The 18,555-nt window shown below is 37.2% G+C and overlaps 1 protein-coding gene and 1 long non-coding RNA gene across 2 annotated transcripts; both read right to left on the bottom strand.

Annotated features, from left to right (window-relative positions):
* Window positions 1–6,287: 6,287 nt before the first annotated feature.
* On the bottom strand, window positions 6,288–11,578 carry LOC131942895 (uncharacterized). Its single transcript, XR_009386822.1, has 5 exons — window positions 11,209–11,578; window positions 7,460–7,574; window positions 7,144–7,286; window positions 6,725–6,789; window positions 6,288–6,419 (listed from the first exon to the last, which is right to left on the bottom strand). It is a non-coding gene; the product is annotated as an uncharacterized LOC131942895 (long non-coding RNA).
* A 2,543-nt stretch (window positions 11,579–14,121) lies between these two features.
* Window positions 14,122–17,820, bottom strand: LOC131942887 (mucin-2-like). Its single transcript, XM_059302852.1, has 3 exons — window positions 17,800–17,820; window positions 17,261–17,452; window positions 14,122–16,473 (listed from the first exon to the last, which is right to left on the bottom strand). The coding sequence occupies exons 1-3, from the start codon at window positions 17,818–17,820 to the stop codon at window positions 14,122–14,124; spliced, it is 2,565 nt and encodes an 854-aa protein (XP_059158835.1).
* Window positions 17,821–18,555: the final 735 nt, after the last annotated feature.

Consider the following 18,555-nt stretch of genomic DNA (forward strand, 5'->3'; position numbering starts at 1 on the left):
GGTAAAGTCCTTGACAGATGAGGCTCGATTGCTTTGGACAGCAACTTATGTAGGAGATATAACTCCAAGAAAAACCGCTGCAAATGCACGAAGAAAAACAAGCTGAAATCGGAGTAAACGGCCTATAGCGCGCTAAACAGGTTGACAAAAATACTTCACTGTGGTAAAGGAAATCCAGTTCAACGAAGAGGAAGAATAAAGATTGTTGCTGGTTTGGTTCGATGTTAGTTTCAGTTTTGGATTGAAATCTCGTGTGAATTTGGTGAAGACCACAATGACTCGATAATAATTATGTTATGTACCTCTTGGCTCGAAATAGCGTTCAGAGTTTCGTTCAGGATTCTCTTCAGGTGTGGGGGATGGGGGCAGAGCGCTCCAGATCTCTCACGGCCCTCCCTCTCACCCCCCTTCCCCCGAACGAAATAGAATTTAGTTCGCCCCAGCCGATCATACACTATTCTCAACGACACTGTCGTTGAGTGGCTTATCAACAGTGTCGGTATATAATAACGCTATAGATTTTTTCTCATTTGATTCTGTCGTTGAGACTCTAATTATAGTTATAAACTGTAAAAACTAGCTAACGGAATAAAACCATTTCGATTAATTAATCGCTTAAAATATTTAATATAAGAAAAATTAAACAACCATTCATTTTACAGAGCTAATAATAATTAATATTATAAAAATGCATCTTCTGTCTTTAAAATTGAAAATTAAATTATTTTTAGCAATATAAATTAATACAGTGGATTGCTGAATTTAATTGTGATCATAGTTATGATTAATTTTAGAGATTATATGATTAATTTATACACAATTAGAATTACAGAATATTGATTATTCGGTATAGAAAACATTAGGGTAGAGATTACTAAATGATATAATATAGGATTATGTAATATAGAATATATTAGTATATTATTATAGAATCTAGGCTATACAACAAGTAATACATGATATGATTGCAAAATAGAAAAAATACATAATATAAAGGCCCATTTTGTAATCGAATTTAAGACTCATTTCGTTTACAATATGTTATTACAAATATAAAATTGTAGAATACGTAATAGCTATTTTTATCGAATTTATACATAGAATGTGCTATATAATCTTAAGAACATGATTATGTAGTGGCGTTGGTACAAGGTGTGCCAAGGGGCTATACCCCCCGATTTATATATATATATATATATATATATATATATATATATATATATATATATATATATATATATATACATATTTACTGTACTCAGGTAGTACCCCTAACCAGAGGAGTCACAAGGTAGGGCGGGGCTGAGGACTGCGCAAGGTGGCAAAATTTCGGGGGTGACACCATGGCGAAAAATAGCAAAATATATAGAAGAAGTATGCATTTTGACAGTTCAATAAATGACTAATGAGAGTTAACTGTACTAATAACTGACTGCAGATTAAAAAAAATATACAATTAACTGTGCACGTTTAAAAACTATCACCCAGGGGGGGGGGGGTGAGGGGAGATGACACAAACGGCAAAATGTACAGGTGAATACATGCTTGTTGAATTTTTGGATAACAGATTTGCTAAGCGACGACCGGAGAGAGGCTGATACCAAAATCTAATAATTTATGATGAAAACGATGCTTTTTTTCACATGAATTAATAGGTGGATTAAGTGCAAAATTTGACGCCATTGGGGAAAATGGGAAGTCACCAAATGTAGCTATATATATATATATATATATATATATATATATATATATATATATATATATATATATATATATATATATATATATATATATGCATATGTAGAATCATATATATATATTTCTCTCTATGTATATATATAATGAAGTTTTGCTTGTTTGTTTGTGGGTTTGTTTATGTCCTCTATGCAGCACTACATCTTTCATCCTATGGCCATGCAACTTAAGTTAAGAATACCACTGGATATATTTCACAAGCACGCAGTGTTTCTTCCAGACTTTTTTCTCCGGGGGGGCACTTGAAATCTTCGGGGGGGGCGGTAAACTTTCTTCGGGGGGGCGGACACTGTTAAAAGTATATATTTTCTATATAAATTATATAAATTTCATTTCGTTCGGGGGGGGGGGCGGTAAAAATTTTTCGGGGGGGCTTCGCCCCCCCGAAGAGATGCCTGGAAGAAACTCTGCAAGCACGGTGCCCCAGCAGTGCGCGAATAGATTCTTCCCTATATAGGGTATATATACGAAAAAGTAGATTGCGGTTTAATCCCGTTTATCCGCTCGCCATAAAACTTCAGGGGAGGTTTCAGTAAGAAATTCTTTTTTTTTATTTTAACAGGGCGGCGCTCCTGGAGGGTGCAATTTTTCTCTACACAGTTTGTAAAAAACAAAACGGATGCTGTTTGACATCGTTCATCTGAGTGCCGTTAAACTTTCGAGAGTTAATGAAAACACTCACGAGAAGGTTTCTGCGAAAACAAAAATTAAAATTTGTTATGGGCGTTTCCCTGGAGGGTGCGATTTTTGTTAAGAAACGGCTTGGCGCCCGAAAATCCAGTGCGGCGATATTAAAACTTGAGCCTTCTGCATGGGGGCTAAGGTAAAAAAGCAACAACAGGCGCAGCCGCCGGCGCCCCGGATATTACGTAACCCGAAGCGCCCCGTGCTACCATGTGAACACTATGACGCCTACGTTCGTTTTTTTTTTAATGTAAACACTAAAGACACGATGATCAACAATAATTGTTGACTATATGGAATCAGGCGCGTCTGCCGGCGCCCCGGCAGGATGCGATTTGGCGCCCTGGGATATCCTAAGGTTGTGTTAAAGAGCACTCTACAATATTGACTCTGTGGCACACGACATTCGATGACAATTCGTTTGACCCGGTGCACCCCTGGCTTCGGGAGGAACACTATGAGTTTTAAAAGAGCGCCCTTTTGTCTACTGCACCACTGGCGTGTGGTCTAGCGCATCTGTGTGGGTCCCTCATAAACAGTATTGCGCATACGTTCGTTTTAAAGAGTGCGATACATTATGGATACAATGGGCTACTGTGTGCGGTAGAATTTGCGCCTCAACAACTATGATGAAAGCAATATAACACCGGCTTTGATTACATTTAAATTATTTAGATTTAGAAATCAATGTCAAGCGTAAAAAAATACGTGATTGCTAATGTAATTATGGAATCCTCTTAAAATATTGCGTCAGTCTGTCTTCTGAGACCGCAGCAACGCGCGGGACGGGTACGCTGGTTTAATATAAATTTCTTCTAAATAAATAATTCTCTTCATGGATACCATAGAAAACACCAAGCGGTAAGCGCCCCTAGCAGCCCCCTCTCTTTCTCTCTATCCCTACCACCCCGATCCCTACATGGTCTGGTGAGCTGTGGTTCAAGCTAAATATTTACAATCGTAGAGCCGGGTTTAGTGACAGCTATTTGGGGCAGATAATTTAGTTTGAAACGATTTTAAACTTAGTGGAGGTAACTCAGAGGGGGCTGCTTTCATTGGGGGGGGGGTGTAGGTTTTGTGGGAAAGGAGGGTGGGGAGGGGGATGTTATCGTCCTTAACGAGCTACTGATAGTGTTTTAAAGCAAATATTTTCAGTGGCAGCATTGTTACTGTCGAATTCACAAATTATGAATTACTGAAAAGTAGAACAAGTGAACGCCAAATAAAGATGTGCATAATAGTGCGCAACATTATTAGTACTTTATAAACTTACGTGCGTTTTTTGAGAAATCGGAAATAGCGTAAATTAGTACTTCCTGTCAACGGAAATTACTCAAAATTTGACAGAAGGCAGAGAATTAGATCTTTTACTTACATGTGAAATTTCATTTATATATCTGAAATAGTACTCAAGTTATAGGCTTTTGAAAAATTCAAAGTAGAAAAAGTACCACTTTCGGTTATCGGAAATCGCTCAAAAGTTTATACGGATCTACGATTTTGATAAAATACTTATATATGAAATTTCATCAACCTAGCTGTAACGGTACTCAAGTAATCGTGTTTACACACACACACACACACAGACACACAGACATACGGACAAGATTGCAAAATTATGTTTTTCTGTATCAGTGAGGTGTAAAACGTCGAGATTTGTAAAAAAAAAATCTCGATTTTTTTTGCACGATTACAAGACTTTCTCTATACTTCGTATATACGAGAAAGTAAAAATGCAGTTTCAGGGGAACGGCGGAGGGGGTTATGTGTTGAGGTGTGGTGTTTTTAAAGAGAGTGGTGGTGGGGGGGGGGGGGGGAGCGAAGATCTGGCTTTTTGTGAAAATGTGTTACAATTAGAGAAGGGGGGTTGGGTGCAAAATCGTCTGAAGAGTGAGTCGTCGTTAATGGGTGACCACTTTATGATTGTATATTGACGTCACCATCATTTTGGGCTGTGGCTTTATGTGACGATATGTAACGAGAAAAAAGAGGGTTGAGTTAATGGCGTAGCATTTATTTTGCATTTTTTAAGGATACAAATAATAAAAACACTGCTTATTTTGTTTTACATGTGTGACGACATTTCGTTAAACCAAATGTATTGAATAGTAGGACTTACAGATTATTAGTTCTCCCCCCCCCCCTGAAGCAATTATCCCCTGTCATTTACCCCCCGCCAAGGAGGACATCCCCCCCCCCCCCTCACGGACACACCTCTTAAGGTACAGCTGGGGTTAGGAATAGGGTTATGGTTAGGGTTACGGCTAGGGTTAGGGTTAGCGTTAGGGCTAGGGTTAGAGTTAGGGTTAGCGTTCTGGCCAAGATTAGGATTATGGTTAGGGTTACGGCTAGGGTTAGCGTTAAGGCTAGGGTTAGAGTTAGGGCTAGAGTTAGAGTTTGGGCTAGGGCTAGCGTTCGTGCTAAGGTTAGGGTTATGGTTAGAGTTAGGGTTAGCGTTCGGGCTAAGGTTAGGGTTAGCGTTCGGGCTAAGGTTAGGGTTAGGTTCAGAATTAGAGTTAGTGTTATGGTCAGGGTTAGGATTAAGGCTAGGATTAGGGTTAGTGTTATGTCAAGGTTAGGCTGAGACCTAAGTCTAGAGTTGGTTTTGGTTATGTGTTGAGTTTTAGGCTGAGGTGAATGCTTAGGGTTTGGTAATTTTTTTATCGATTAGGAATAAGGAAATACATAGGTATAGAGTTTGAGTTAGGATCATAACTTGAGGCCGGGGGGGGGGGGGGGATTCTCCAGGGGGGTTATTGACAAGGGGTAATTGCCCCGGGGGGTAAATACGGGAGGGGGGTAATTGACGGGGTGGGGGTAATGTCATGTAGCCAGGTCCACTATTAGAAAGCCAAGATTCCAAACTTTGTAGCCTTATGTATAGGTAATCTAATCTCATACAAGTTCTTGAAAGCAACATCAAAGACGAGAAATAAGAATAGCCATCGTTGTCGGCTTATTTAACAGGGAAGCCTTAATCTAAATCAATCAACGACAATGTCTTTAAGACAATAAACCTTAACTTTGCTTGAAATAACAATATCGTTCTTCATTCAGTCAAACTCAACATTATGGCTTCACTGAACTTTGTCATTGAAATGCATGTGTAGTTTGAAATGTGTGTCTGTTAAAATTGTACAGTTGATACCGAATATATCCAGCCTTTTTCTTCTTCGTTCAGTTGCTTTTCTTTCTGGATTTCTTTTCTTATCTTTTGTCAATCCAAGAACAAGTGTTGTATCCCCAAGATAGGTTGCTATCCCCAACTATAGAGCCTCATCTACACGGGAGATTGAACTCAGGACTTCTCGGTTTAGCAACCACAAACTTTACAAGTTCTTGATTTTGGTATTGGCGTGTCAGTTTTCTTCTTTATTTAGTCGACATCTAAAGTTAAACAAAAACAGTTGCCTACCTCAGCAAAAGTCAATGTAGGCCAATTATGGCCAGTGTAGCAATTAGCAACATCAAAGTTGATTTGGATTCCATGCAACACTCATTCCATACTTCTCTAGTGTGGAGGTCTTTATTATTAATATTATCCTGTTTGTTTGATACTTTTCTTTGACTTAATAATAATAAACATAGGCACTTTTTGCCTGGAGTACAAACTGGGTCACAGTATTCTCTGGTAAACAATTAAGTTATTTTCCAAATATGTGCTCAGCTAATAGAAACAGCTTTCCTAGATTGTTTTATTTTTATTTATTTTTTGTTTTTTTTTAAAGGGCTTCAACTGTTTTAATGTCAAATTGTGCTGGGAATACTATAACTACATACTACACTTTTCAGCTTTCAATCACTCGCATCTTGTACACAGTAAGAAAACCAAATACATCAAATTTTGCTAAATAATTTATTTATGCATATAAAGCCAAAAATGAATATATCAGGATTATTGCAATTAACGCCATTTGCAGATTCTTGTTTAACTATGGTAGATGGAAGTATTAGTTGCCTTTCACATCACTTTTCACTTCCTGAAACAAAACAAAATGATTTTCTTAAAAATCCATCTGAAATAATAACATTAGCAAAAAAAAAATCTTTAGTTTAATACATAAAAACAAAACAAGAAAAAAGTGATTGAATGGGATAAATCATGGCATAGATATCTATAAAGTTTTGCTTTAGTGATAAAGGGGTAAAAATTTAAGGTCTTTTAAGTGAAACATAAGCTAGAGAAATAAACTATTTGGCCTAATTTAAATAATTTAATTCCTTTCTCCCAAAACACTACATGTATCCCTAAAAAAAGGAAAACTTAAAATGTATCAATATTTACCTTGTGTATAAACTCTTCTGTACATCTACTGTATCAGCTTGACGCTCATTAGGTATGCCTAGTTCCTGTTGAGCAGTTAAGACAAATTAAGTAAATAATTCAAATTTGTAAGACAAACCACTAAATGATAATGTAAGATATATATATATATATATATATATATATATATATATATATATATATATATATATATATATATATATATATATATATCCTGCTTGCAAATCAGCATATTTTGCAAAAAAAATATTTAAAAAGATATAGAATTATTTATAAAAATACATATTGTATCAATCATCACAAATGACTTGGTCTTACTAGGTAAAATATTTTTTAAATACAATATTTATACAAATAAAAATCTATCTCAATCAACTGTCATGTTCAAAATAAACCAAAGTAAACTTGTGATAACTTACCTGTTTCAAGTTTGAGAGGATTCACCCAGTTCTGGCCACTGAAGCAGATTAGATGATTGTATTGTAACACTTGTGATATACTGATTGCAAATTTTTTCAGTTTTAGTCCTGGAGATCCATGTTGTAGGCATAGACTGTTAAACCTGGATAGTAATATTATAGAAGTAAATTATATCTAGTATAAGTATAATATAAATATTTAAAAAATAAATGACACTAAATTATATTTATCATCATTGGAAATAAAAGTGGTAGAATTAAGTTATAAAAAAAACAAATTATAAAATTTAAAGCAGCTTATTAATAATTGTCATACCTTTTCCTGCTTTTATGTCAAATGTAAGAGGTAATAGAGAATAAACATCTTGTGTCATTTAGTATGCTGTAGTCTTATTACTGGTAAAAATGAAATCTTCCCTTTTTGGGTGAACCTGTAAAAGAGAAATTACAACATGGATAAAAACAATGAATTTCATATCTAATCCTCAACTAGTTATCACCCCAATCCTAACCTCATTTTTTAAAACCAATTTCTAAATATGTTTCAGAACAAATTTATGTTAAGTCTACCTATTTTAATGTTCAGAATACTAATAGTTATCAGAACTACCTCCAGTTGAAATTCAAGATACCTTTATATAAAGTTATTAGGCTGCTACATCTGAAAACTAAGGTCAATGCAAAGACTTCCAAATTAACGATAAGTAGGCTTGTATAGATATTGTATATAATTACTAGCCCAATAGTATTACTCTACGACCAATGTATAGGGCAATGTATCAGACCTAATTCCTATAATTAGGCCTACTAATTATTAAATAATTAATAGATCTAACCGTAGGATAATTACAATTATGGGCCTTAGCTGACATAGAGAGCTGAATACTTAACAAAACACTTTTAAAAATTATGGTAAGCTAAGTGAGTTGAATTATTTTATTTAGATAGGCCTAGGCTATAATATACTCTATAGTGATAACCGCAGAGTAGCATATAATCATAATTTAAAATTAAATCTATACGCAACATTAAGCCTCTGCCTTGTTGCCTAATTAAAAACTAAAGCCTATTAAGCCTTTTCCTAATAAGCCTTTGGCCTAATTTAATAACTTAGCCTAGGCCTATATAATATATAAATAAGCTAAACTACTTGTAAGACCTAATAGACTAATGACTAAGAGAGTGCAGGCCCCTATCCGATATTATATAATATATGCTCTCAATATCATAATATCGAACACTGATTACATTAATTTACATAAGGCTATAACATCTTAACTCTAATGGCTAATACTATTTCTACTAATAAAATAGGCTTGGTCTAGTTTTAACTTATGACAATTATAATATTTTTAGTAGATGGCTGAGCCTTAAATTTAAATACTAAAATAGATTTAGCCTACTATCATACTACTCTGCCTATTGTTGGTCTAATTAATAATTTATTTTTCATTTAGAATTTTAGATCTCCAATACATAACTGGCCTAGGTCCTAAATAAATTATTTTTATTTTATTGAGCCCTTAATGTATAAGATATGATCTGTTTTTTTTTATAAAAATAAGCCTATACAATACACACATGACATTTTTGTTCATTGCTCATGATTCTCAGTCTGAACTAGTGATTTATCTAATATCTAGTACTACTTTAGGCCTATTTAATTATTTATTAGTAGGCTGAATAAAATCTAAGCTATCCTTTATTACTATATTGGCCTATATTATAGGCCTATTATTCTATAATTAATTTATGTTTTCTTTCAATACATAGTAGATCCTGTGGTACCTCAACATTCTAGTGCCTCGACATACGAGATTTTTAAAATATGCGCAGTTGAGTGAGTAATCGCTTTGAGTTACAAGCAAAATTTGAGATACCATATTCTGTGGCTTTCACAGTTCATGGAAAAGAAATACCCCCCAAAAGATGCAAATGATTATTCATCGCAGCTATTTAATTTTAATAATATGCGTCTTACTCATATTTGCAGCATTATGAAAGGGAGAAAGAAATTAACTTCCTGAACAAGTTTTATTTTAAGCTACCAGCACATAAAGGTGACTTAAATAAAGCAGGGCAAAAAAAGAAAAAAAAGCTGTCACGAAAATTAGAGAATCTAGGTCTTACTTAAGCTAACGTAGACGTAATAATTTTATTTAGTATTAGTATTTAGGCCTTACGTTTAAGTCTTAAGCGCCAAGTGCAACAATGCTCAGTGAATTTTAGCCATGGTCCATTGAGTTTAGGAATAATGTATAGGCCTAATGTGTAGCTTTAGTAATTTTTAGACCTAAGCCTAAGCTTGTACATACAGATCTAGATCTACAAACAATTTGAAATAGAAGAGATTTAAAATTGAATAGATCCAAAAGGACAGCTATGCCACGGAAATGATTATCTTTCTATTCTAGATCTAGAATCTATTAGATCTAGATCTCTAGTGCTACTGAAAAATTACTAGATCTAGATTCTAGAATCTAGATCTAGATCTAGATCTAGATCTAGAAATCTAGCTAGATATCTATTATCTAGATTAGGCTTGTCGGTATCGGCCGAGATCGCGGTAAAAACATGACCCGAAATCTCCCATTACTTTCTGATACCGGGCGCACGAGATTTAGTTTTGCATACTAATAAGTTTTTAATTTATGGTAATTAATTAAGTTTAAAAGGTCATTTCCTAATGTTAAATGAAAAGTAGAATGGTTTTCCAGTTGTTTTGATGGCTTAGCGATCTGATTGCATGCTGTCTCTGCTTTGGTCTTACCGCGGTATAAAGGTTAACTTCAAATGCTTTAAAAACGCGATTTTTGAAAAGTTTCCATTTAGATAATGAAAGTTTCCAAAGCAGATACATCCCATTTTTATAGAAATGATATTTATTTTTGGATATTTTGACTTTGACATTAGTAAATACTCATTTGAAAGTAGTCACCGTAAGTAGGTCACGTTGCCCCCATTGACTCCAATGTTATATTTCTTCATCCCGATCTGCCGGCTTTTAGTTTTGATACACTAACAACAGTATTCTTATGTAATGTACAAACAAATCTCCTACTTGTTGTTTTAAACATATTTTAATATAGATCTACCTGTCTTTCATTTTTTCAACTCTGGTTCTAGTTTTGCTTGAAGTAAAATTTTGCTGAGTCAGACATAGGTTACCTGTCTGTTGCTAGAATACACTACACTAGCTATGTGCTAACTGTAATTTTAAGTATTCAAGTTCTACTTACCCTTACTTAGTTATATTTATATGCTGAAAATCAGAATTCATACAAAATACACACATAAAAACATTGATCAGATAACTTCAGTTCACTTTTAACAAAATGGCTTAAAGATAGACTCTACTTCACCTGCCCAAAATAATAAGGCAATTATATGCACATTACAGTGTTCAAGTCATTTACTTTAGATTGCTAACTATGTAGTTCTTTCATTCACTGTATTTATATAAAGCATTGCTTTAGAAACTTTTTCATATTTGCGCAGCACAGTTTTATAACAAAATGTCTTAAAGATGGACTCTACTTCACCTGCCCAAAATAATGGGGCAGTTATATGCAGTTATATGCACATTTCAGTGTTCAAGTCATTTACTTTAGATTGCTAACTTTGTAGTTCTTTCATTCACTGTAAAACATTGCTTTAGAAACATTTTCATATTTGCGCAGCACAGTTTTTTTGGGGTTATGGAAGGAAGCCAACACAAAAATATACTTCTGTATTATTTTTATTTATTTCAACAGCATATACAAGTTCTATATATCATTCTAGCTCAACTCTGCAAATATGAACAAAATACAACTGCAAGTAAAATAACTATGCTCAATTTATTCAGGTATACCATGACTTGTCACAATTGGCCAATGCAAAAGCAAGGGCATTACACCCCTCACAAAAAAATTCGCTAAAAAAAAACTATTTGAGCTAGACAGAAAATCTTTTTTGTTTTGTTTTCATATAGTTGAGCTCTACAAGAATATGTAATTTTTATTTTTATATGATGATTAGTGTTTTTTTACCAAAATCCCTAATCTAGATCTATCATTTACTTACGAGGCACTAGGCATACTTTTAACTTTTCTCTCTAGTCAATAATGTAGATTTCTAGATTCTAGATCTAAATTTAAATCTAGATCTTGCAGATTTACGTAGGTTATACATCAGTGTAAATCGTTGATCAAGTAGATCTAGATCTAGAGGATCTAGAGATCTAGATCTGGACTAGCTCTCGTCAAAACAAAATGGCTGGAATCTTCAGCTACATTTCTCGTTTCGTTTCTTTTTTTTAACCATAAAATATAGAGTCTTCGGAGTTAAGAGTTTTTTATTAATTCTCTACGACAGTCTCATTTGAGAACGAATGGAAGGGTCTTATTCTCATCAACACTGTTGGAGAGAAACTCAACGTTTTTGTCGTTGAGACAATACGCATGGGGTGTTCGCCCTGTCCCCGAAAATGTCATGAAGGAAATAAGCTGATTCTGCATTTAAATCCTCTTTTATGTAGGAAATGCGATTTGTTTCCCACTGCTTCACACATGTTAATGAGCTGGATATAATGCTCGGCCAGAGGCGTAGCGAGACGGGGAGACGACATAATATGTCCCCGGGCGCCTACCTTAGGGGGCGCCAAAATGGGTTGGAAAAATAAATTGAAAGGTTGAGGGGAGGTGCAAATGGAAATCTTGAGTGGGGGGGGGGGGGTGCAAATCGAAAAAGTTTGAGGGGGGGAGGGTGCAAATCGAAATCTGGAGAGGGGGGTGCAAATCGAAAGTTTGTCCCCGGGTGCCGGGAGGGGTCGCTACGCCTCTGTGCTCGGCTTTTTACAATCCCTGGTAAAACAGCCCTTCCTACCTTATAAATCGGCCTTATTGGATATGGGAGGCAGTAGTATACACTTTCACCTAGGACTGATGTTGGCTATTCTTTATCATCAGATTACGCCCCCCCCCCCCCCCCGTAGAAGAGTTAGTAATCTCCTGGCGTATATTTACCTATTTCTTTTAGAGTTGTTTGTATGGTGCTTATATCGTGATTCCTACAAACAGAGCATGTGACGGAGTGGTCTAGCGGTAGAGAGCTGGACTTCTAACTCGTCAGTCTCGTGTTCTAATCCGAGTTCAAGTCAATAGGCCCCGCAGAGTCCATCCAACTCAGATGGGTACCTAACTCACGTTAGGGAAAGTAACGGCGGCTGGGCATAGCATATCTCTACTTCACTTGCCCTGAAAAGGGAACTTAACTTTAACAAACAGAGCACATATATATAAACGACTGTATCGTGATTCCTACAGAGCACATACATAGTACGAAGTAATGACGCTAGTTGATTTTTTAAAGAAATGCTTTAGCTTTTTAATACAACTTGAAAGAGTATATCTATAATATAAGCGGGCTGAGCGTGTGTCAGTCCTTCCTTCCTTCTGTCATCGCTATAGCTTTTGGAACCATAAAAGTAAACATTCGCACCATGCTGTGCTTTTCAGTGCACCGCAGTGTCTTATTATAAGTATTAGAGTAGGGTTTGTTTATATAGCGGCATAGAGCTATTTTATAATTGCCACGGTTTTTACTCTTTCGCATAACGTCAAGAAAATATTAAATACACGCAAACTGCAAAAACGTATTAAAAAGATTAATGTCAAATATCATTTTCGTTTAGGTTCCCAGAAAAAGTGGATACATTTCCATAAAAGTAGGTCGAAAAAACTAATTAATTCAACTTTTTTTTTTGTGGTAATTTTTTCAAGGGAGGTAATTTGAAAATATATTTAACTCAACAATAATTTAAGTTAATCTTTTTTTTTATTACTACCGCATTGATTAGTCTATGTTAAGGTTCATAATTAAAAGAGAAAAATGTTAAGATTATTTATACTATTTTCTAATTAGTCTATGATTTCTCAAAATCACTATTTTTTGTTTTTGTTTTTTGGTGTTAACAGATGGTGAAATTTTATAATTATAGTATAGATAATAGAGAATGCTGGAAAGACTCTCTCTAGGCGCGGACGCCTGGGAAAAGCGTGTTTTTCGGTGGTAATTCTAATTACATTGCCAATGTGTTTTCTTAGAACCATAAAAGTAAACACCACTTGCCGTACATTCATTTGCATCGCATTGTTTTATTGTAAGTTATGGAGTAGGATCTATTTATGTGACTTAAATTTTTAATGTTGGAAAGGCTGTCTTTGGGCGCGGACGCCTAAAAAAGCGTGTTGTTTGGTGGTGATTCTAATGTTGTGGTTGTGTTGTTGTTTTTTTTTTTGGTTGTGTTGTGGTTGTGTTGTGGTTGTTTTTTGGTTGTGTTGTGGTTGTTTTTTGGTTGTGTTGTGGTTGTGTTGTGGTTGTGTTGTGGTTGATTTTTGGTTGTGTTGTGGTGGTTTTGTGGTTGCGTTGTGGCTGTGTTGTGGTTGTGTTTTTGTTGTGGTTGTGGTTGTGTTGTAGTTGTGGTTGTGTTGTGGTTGTGTTGTGGTTGTGTTGTGGCTGTGTTGTGGTTGTGTTGAAGTTGTGGTTGTGTTGTGGTTGTGTTGTAGTTTTGTTGTGGTTGTGGTTGTGTTGTGGTTGTATTGTGGTTGTGTTGTAGTTTTGTTGTGGTTGTGTTGTGGTTGTGTTGTGGTTTTGTTGTGGTTGTGTTGTGGTTGTGTTGTGGTTGTGTTGTGGTTGTGTTGTGGTTGTGTTGTGGTTGTGTTGTGGTTGTGTTGTGTTTGTGGTTGTGTTTTTTGTGTTTGTGTTGTTTTTGTTTGTTTTGTTCTTTTCCAAAGTTGGTACATTTAAAAAAGATTTACCGTGGCGGAGCACGGGATGCAGCTAGTATATATATATATATATATATATATATATATATATATATATATATATATATATATATATATATATATATATATATCTGTAGTCTAAGTACGGTCGTTCGATATTGTATGGAAATTTCAAAATCATTTTTTTTTTTTGCATTGCTGTTTTTTTTTAGCCCCGTCTATTTCGTTCACATACATGTCGAGCCCACGAGCGTAAAATAGAATACATAAATCGAAAAGTTTGAAGAACATCAGCCAACACCACAACACCAAAGACCAGACACAGACACGAGATACAGATGACCTGGCCGAGAGTTTGGGAACTTGGGCTCGTGTTGTCCATGGAGTTTTTTCTTTGTAAAGTCGCTGTCAGATTGGTCTTTGGGACGTTGAGGCGTTCTTTTATTTGTACTGTGAGGGTTTCTTTAGTTTGTACATTCAATGTAATATTGGGCGTTGTCTGTTTATTTGCACATGTACAACGACATTGTTTTATTTCTGAGTTGACGGCAGCAAAAAGGTTGGTGTCTTCTGCGGGCAGTTGAGTTTCTGAAGATGGTGTTTGTGTTGTTGTTGTTGTTTGTCGTGCATCATTTGGCGTTGTCAATTTAGTTGATTCAAGTTGACTAGAAGGCGTGGTCATCAGCTGGCTAACAGGAGTAGGCGTGGTCATCAAATGACTGACAGGAGTAGGCGTGATTATTGGCTGGTCGACAGGTGTAGGCGTGGTCATCAGCTGGCTGAAAGGAGTAGATGTAGTGATCAGATAGCTGACAGTTGTAGGCGTAGTCATAAGTTGGCTGACTGGAGTAGACGTGGTAATTGGCTGGCTTACAAGAGGGGGCGTGGTCATCAACTGACTGGCAGAAGTAGGCGTGGTAATTAGCTTGCTAACATGAATAGACGTGGTCATCAGCTGACTTACAGAAGTAGGCGTGGTTATAAGCTTGCTGACAGTAGTAGGCGTGGTCATCAACTGGCTGACATAAGTAGGCGTGGTTAGCTTGCTGACAGGAGTAGACGTTGTCACCAGTTGACTTACAGAAAAAGGCTTGCTTATCAACTGGCTGTAAAGAGGAGGCGTGGTCAACAACTGGCTGATAAATGTAGGTGTGGTCATCAGCTGACTGACAGGTGGAGGCGTAGTTATCAACTGACTATAAAGGATATGTGAGCTCATTAACTGGGTGCCAGTGGTGGGCGTGGTGATACTCTTAGCTACAGGTGTAGTTACAGTAGTCACATTGATCATATGTGAAGTCGTACTACTCGACAATAGATTACTGACATGACTGGGCGTGGTCATTGACAAACTAGCATAGTGTGTTGACCAAGCGTTATGCTCTGATGGTGGTTGACTCGTGATGTCTGACCCAATTTCATCCATCGAATTCGTTTCAGTAAACGTTGATTTAATGTTATACACAGGAACGGTTTTCATTTCTTCATTCACCACAGAGGCAGTTGATATTGATTCAACTTCATTCACCAGAGATGTTGATGTTGACTCAACTTCATCCACCAAATATGTTGCTTTTGAGTTTGACTCAACTTCATCCACCACAGGGGCAGTTGATATTGAATCAAGTTCATCCACCACAGAGGCAGTTAATGTTGACTTAACTTCATTCACCAAATATGTTGCTGTTGAGTTTGACTCAACTTCAGCCACCACAGAGGCAGTAGATGTCGACTCAACTTCATCCACCAAATATGTTGCTGTTGAGTTTGACCCAACTTCATCCATCACAGAGGCAGTTGATGTTGACTTAACATCATCCATCAAATATGTTGCTGTTGAGTTTGACTCAACTTCATCCACCACAGAGGCAGTTGATGTTGACTCAACTGCATCCACCAAATATGTTGCTGTTGAGTTTGACTCAACTTCATCCACCAAATGTGTTGCTGTTGAGTTTGACTCAACTTCATCCACCAAATATGTTGCTGTTGAGTTTGATTCAACTTCATCTACCATAGAGGCAGTTAATGTTGGCTCAACTTCATTCACCAATGATGTTGCTGTTGATGTTGACCCAACTTCATTCACCAAAGATGTTGCTGTTGATGTTGATTCAATTTTATCCACTACAGAGGTAGTAGATGTTAATCCTACTTCAGTCAACACAGATGTTGCAGTTGATGTTGACTCGGCTTCATTCACCAAAGATGCAGAAGATATTGAATAAACGTAATACATTGAAGATACCGTAGGCAATTCAGGTAATGTTGACTCGATTGGAATTACTGACTGTGATTCAGAAGATGTTGGCCAAACATTATACTCTGAAGTTTTCACAATAGACAATGATCCAGCTTCAAATTCTGAAGGTAATTCAGTAAAAGTTAAGACTATCTTTGTTAAGTTTTCCCAAACTTCATACACTGAAGATTCCTCCGATAATGTTGACGTGACCTCCAAGGTATCGGATGGGACATTGTTGTCTGTAGACGCCACAGAAGCTGAACTCTCGCAGATGGCGTTGTTTGTCACGCTTGATACAGAGTTTTGGCGAGCCTGCTATAAAATAACAGGGTGTAAATTTAACTGTGTGAAAGTTAACGATGCTGATGGTCACACCCTCAGTGGCGTAGCGAGGTCACCCGGTGCGGCACTTAATGGTGTCACCCCCCCCCCCCCCAGAGGCGTTGCGACCCCTTAAACTTTCGATTTGCACCCCCCCCCCCCCGCCCCTCAAGTTTTTTATTTGCACCCCCCCCCCCCACCCTCAAACTTTCGATTTACACCCCCCTCAAGTTTTTCTCTATATATTTTGCTATTTTTTGCCTTGGTGTCACCCCCCTAAATGGTGTCACCCGGTGCGGTCCGCACCCCCCGCCCCCCCCCCCCCCTCGCTACGCCCCTGCACACCCTACTCTCACGCAAGCTGCAAGAAATTTAGGGGGAAAAAAGGATGCGTTGTGGGCCACCTCACAGCGCGTTAGTCCTACAGCAACCCATCTAGGAGAGAAAACTCTAAAATCAAGCAACTGTTTCCTTGTTGTTTGTTCTTGGTCGGACAAAGGCTATGGAAGCAAATCCAGAAAGAAAAGCAGGCTGAAGTCGGAGTCTACGGCCTCTATAGCGCTTAAGAAGTTGACACGTAATACTTAATCGAAATACCCTCTAACATTTTAATTAAGAACGAAGAAGAAGAAGACAGAAGCGAAAAGTCCAAAACGCCATGCATATTGGACCCGTAGTTGTCCAAGAGACAAGAACCGAACACTATCACTAACCAAACGCTCTAACAACCGACCACACCTTCTCTTTTAACTGCACGTAAAACAGCACAATATATACTCACCAACTCGCCAAATCCCAGAGGAATAGCGTTGCCAATATTAATCATCACATGAGCAGAGACAAAACCACCAAACAGGCATCCGTTGTTCTGTATGGTGTGGCGGGTCAGGTCAGGCAAAGGGACATCTAATGATTGAAATTGGCGATCGCTTTCATACTCCCACTTTGTTACGTTAACTGGTTCCCCGTCAAGCTAATTTGGAGGAAATAAAATGTAGCGTCAGTTCTGGAACATCAACGCTTTAGTTTGTGTAAAGTGTAAACGTTGCTGCAGAAAGCAGTGTTAAGCGTAAAGTTTTGTTTAATAAAGTAAATACTGGCAGCATTGGGGGGGGTGGTGGTGTGGCCTAACAGTAAAGCGCTAGACTGATAATCCGAAAGTCTCGCGTTCGAATCCGGGTTCAAATCAGTAAAACGTCCCTGACTCCACCCAGCTCTGATGGGCGCCTTACCCACGTTAGGGGAAAAAAGGCGGCTGGGCATAGTGCTGACCACACTATCCCTTCATATGTCGTGGTCAATAAATCAGATGAACTCTACTTCAACTGCGCCAAGTGTCATGATGACATTGGATTGTTTGTTTCAAGAGGAACACTGTGGAGTAAAACTATGCAATGTCATTGGAGATTGCTTTGGGGATTTTCTCTACGATCTCTAAACACATGAAACTCACCAAAAAACTCCTCCAAGCAACAATTCCTGTAAGTGACCAATGTCCTAGTTAACTCACCAAATACTCCGAGCAACAATTCCTGTAAGTGACCAATGTCCTAGTAAACTCACCAAATACTCCGAGCAACAATTCCTGTAAGTGACCAATGTCCTAGTTAACTCACCAAAAACTCCGAGCAACAATTCCTGTAAGTGACCAGTGTCCTAGTTAACTCACCAAATACTCCGAGCAACAATTCCTGTAAGTGACCAATGTCCTAGTAAACTCACCAAATACTCCGAGCAACAATTCCTGTAAGTGACCAATGTCCTAGTAAACTCACCAAATACTCCGAGCAACAATTCCTGTAAGTGACCAATGTCCTAGTAAACTCACCAAAAACTCCGAGCAATAATTCCTGTAAGTGACCAATGTCCTAGTAAACTCACCAAATACTCCGAGCAACAATTCCTGTAAGTGACCACTGTCCTAGTAAACTTACCAAAAAACTCCTCCGAGCTACAATTCCTGTAAGTGACCAATGTCCTAGTAAACTCACCAAATACTCCGAGCAACAATTCCTGTAAGTGACCACTGTCCTAGTAAATTCACCAAAAAACTCCTCCGAGCTACAATTCCTGTAA

This window comes from Physella acuta, unplaced genomic scaffold (assembly GCF_028476545.2).
Source record: "Physella acuta isolate Inbredline_101_S28 unplaced genomic scaffold, ASM2847654v3 ptg000431l, whole genome shotgun sequence".
In the NCBI taxonomy this organism is placed as follows: Eukaryota; Metazoa; Mollusca; class Gastropoda; family Physidae; genus Physella; species Physella acuta.

Excerpts from the sequence above, each read along its gene's own strand:
- LOC131942887 (XM_059302852.1), bottom strand. The coding sequence starts at position 17,820 with ATGACACTTGGCGCAGTTGAA. Across the intron at positions 17,453-17,799 it reads TGACACTTGGCGCAGTTGAA|CTTGACGGGGAACCAGTTAA; the intron begins GTAGAGTTCATC and ends CCTCCAAATTAG. Across the intron at positions 16,474-17,260 it reads CTCTGGGATTTGGCGAGTTG|CAGGCTCGCCAAAACTCTGT; the intron begins GTGAGTATATAT and ends GTTATTTTATAG.